Raw genomic sequence first — 2,797 nt, forward strand, 5'->3', positions numbered from 1 at the left:
CTGACAGCTTGATTCAGTCTAAAATAATGTTAACTAAACAAAAGCAGGCTGTAGCTGACAGAACAGCTATTATACATTCTAATAGTTATTTTCAGGTTTTTCATAATATGGCCACTTTAATGCTTCAGCAATCAGCACCCATCCATATATTTTAATTATCAGCATAAAACAGGTTTGATATCACTATGGCCCAATCTTCCAAATGTGGACTAAGTCAACCAGATGATCCTCCAGTGTGTGCCTCCAGCATTGGTCTTCAGTTAGTACCTTCACAGAAACATGTTTTTGTGTAGCTCAGTAGCTACGTGCCCATTTGTCATGGGCTCCTCTGCTTTGTGCCCCTGCAGCTGCCTTCCTGACTCAGACAGTATGTTTGGATGACACAACAGTCAAGTTTGAAATCTGGGACACAGCTGGTCAGGAGCGCTACCACAGTCTGGCCCCAATGTACTACCGAGGTGCCCAGGCAGCCATTGTGGTGTATGATATAACAAATGAGGTGAGTCAGGTGACAGGGGTTCGGTCATGTTGTTACTGTTACCAGTGCTGCTTTCATTAACACATCCATCTTACATTTTTTTATTAGCAGTCAAGCCAAAAAAAAGAACTTTAATTTTGGTATCTTGACAAGTTGAGACATGAGTCATCACTCAACAGTGTTTTGTAAGCAATGTAGATAAAGCTAATATCTGTCACTTGGATCCAAAGAGGTAACACATGACCCATTAAAACAAAAACAAAAACGCACACACCCCCAAACACGGGTATTGTTTGGATTTTTACGATTCCAAACCAGTACTTTAAAAAAATAAAAAAACGATTCTTAAACCGATTCTTGGAAAATTACAAGAAAAAAATAAAAATTAAGTTATTCAAACAATATATTTACGTTTTCAAGTACTTAAATAAGTAAACCTAAGTCACTTAACGGACTACAATAATTTAACAAATAAAAGTTCCGCTATTAACAAGTTGAGTTGGTATGCTAACCAGAGCCCAGAGGGAAATATGGCATTTTAAAGTCGCCTACATTTACAGTAGCTAGCTAACAGTAGACTACAGAGAAAGTGTGATACTTTTTAAGTGAGTTTCGGATTTCCTTTAGTTTTAGAAATGTTGACTGCTTATGAAAACAGCCTTAACATCGAAAAAGCAGTTGCCACTAAGTCAGCATCCAATTTATTATAATATTGTATTTGTAAATTGTACTTGAAAAGGCTCATAAAATAGGACGAGGAGCGTTTTATGTCTATGTTCCTGTTGGTGACGAAGTCAGCGGCATTTTTGCTTTGTGTGGCGCACAGAAATGTTTTTAGTAGCGTTTGACACTTGAGCTCAGCTTGCTGAGACAACAATTGTTACAGTCGATGACAAGGTCTTAAACAGGGAGTCCCTTCTCTTCAGATCTCAGAGACCAGGCATGTGGCCCACATTTTTTGTTTTCCGTCTTGCATGCATTGCATATCTTCTGCATAGCAGTATAGAATAATCCAGTCTTTCCTGCTGCATAAAATGCTACTTTTACTGCACCTAGGACATTTTCATATTTCATCAAAAGCATATTTTGAATGTGTCTATTTGGGGGCTTGATCAAAAGCATCGCCAGACATTCTAGGAAAGCTCCTGTTGGCCCCATCTTTCCATCACATGCATTGTTATTTTCACTAACTGAGTCACAACCCCACCCCTCCCTGTTTTGTTTGCCAGGAGTCATTTGTACGGGCAAAGAACTGGGTTAAAGAGCTGCAGAGACAAGCCAGTCCAAATATTGTAATAGCGCTGGCTGGGAACAAGGCTGACCTCGCAAACAAGAGAGCACTGGACTTCCAGGTTTGTGTTCTTTGAATCTTTAATTAATTCATCTTGTGAACTGAACCAGAAAAATTATTACAAATGTCTGTTGAAGCCAACATAAAAGATTCAGACTGATTATTATTTATGAAACACGTTGACAGATTAACACCAGCTCTGATTGGCCCCAACCTGTCTACTACTTTGGACACACCTACTTACCTACCTACTGCTTCCTCCACATTTAGTTTTTACCCTCATGTAAACTGTGAGGTCATTTTAATGAATGATTTCCTAATGTTGGTTTCCTTCTTATAGGATGCACAGTCATACGCAGATGATAACAGCTTGCTTTTTATGGAAACCTCAGCAAAGACCTCTATGAACGTCAACGAGATATTCATGGCCATTGGTAAGTTACTCTTAAATCTTACCTAATACCTAATCTCACCTAATAAATCTTACCTAATTACCTTAAATCTTACCTAATCTTATCTATATGAAGACGTAAAACAATTATGACATTAAATAAATTTAGCAGAGCTTTTTACCACTCGCTCTGCTGTTGGAGCCCTAATGTACCCCATATCTCCTGACCAGCTGGTGACTTTAACCCATAAAGTTGGGAAATGTTTGTCCATGTATTTGCATTTATGATTCACTATTACTGATAAAGTGGACCAATAACAAAAGCCATTGTAGGATATAGATAATGGAGAACGGGCTAAAACTGAAATTAAACATCACAGCCTGTAATGTTCACTTAAGTAAACTGGTACTTACCACTCTTTTTGGAAACCTCCTGGTGGTTGTTGGTGAGGTAATGGTTCATTTGGTCAGACCTGGGTCTCGGTGAGGTGAGACCATCTCATTCGGGGAAGAGATGTATGGGCTTAGCCGGGCCTTGTCTGAAGGACACTGTGGCCTTTAAAGAATGCAGCCTCCTAAGATGGTATGCATGATCTGAAAGCTGTTGTCTGTTACCCAGTTTTGGAGCCTAAAGCGA

The 2,797-nt window shown here is 39.1% G+C and overlaps 1 protein-coding gene across 2 annotated transcripts in view; it reads left to right on the forward strand.

Annotated features, from left to right (window-relative positions):
* rab5ab (RAB5A, member RAS oncogene family, b) overlaps nucleotides 1-2,797 on the forward strand; it is a 10,279-nt gene that overhangs the window by 5,655 nt on the left and 1,827 nt on the right. For both annotated transcript variants that reach the window (XM_032518508.1, XM_032518509.1), the window contains exons 3-5: nucleotides 348-499; nucleotides 1,708-1,830; nucleotides 2,110-2,203. In XM_032518508.1, coding sequence (XP_032374399.1) covers nucleotides 348-499; nucleotides 1,708-1,830; nucleotides 2,110-2,203 — 369 coding nt within the window. The remainder of the gene's footprint in view (nucleotides 1-347; nucleotides 500-1,707; nucleotides 1,831-2,109; nucleotides 2,204-2,797) is intronic.

The sequence above is a fragment of the Etheostoma spectabile genome, chromosome 6 (assembly GCF_008692095.1).
Source record: "Etheostoma spectabile isolate EspeVRDwgs_2016 chromosome 6, UIUC_Espe_1.0, whole genome shotgun sequence".
Classification (NCBI taxonomy): Eukaryota; Metazoa; Chordata; class Actinopteri; order Perciformes; family Percidae; genus Etheostoma; species Etheostoma spectabile.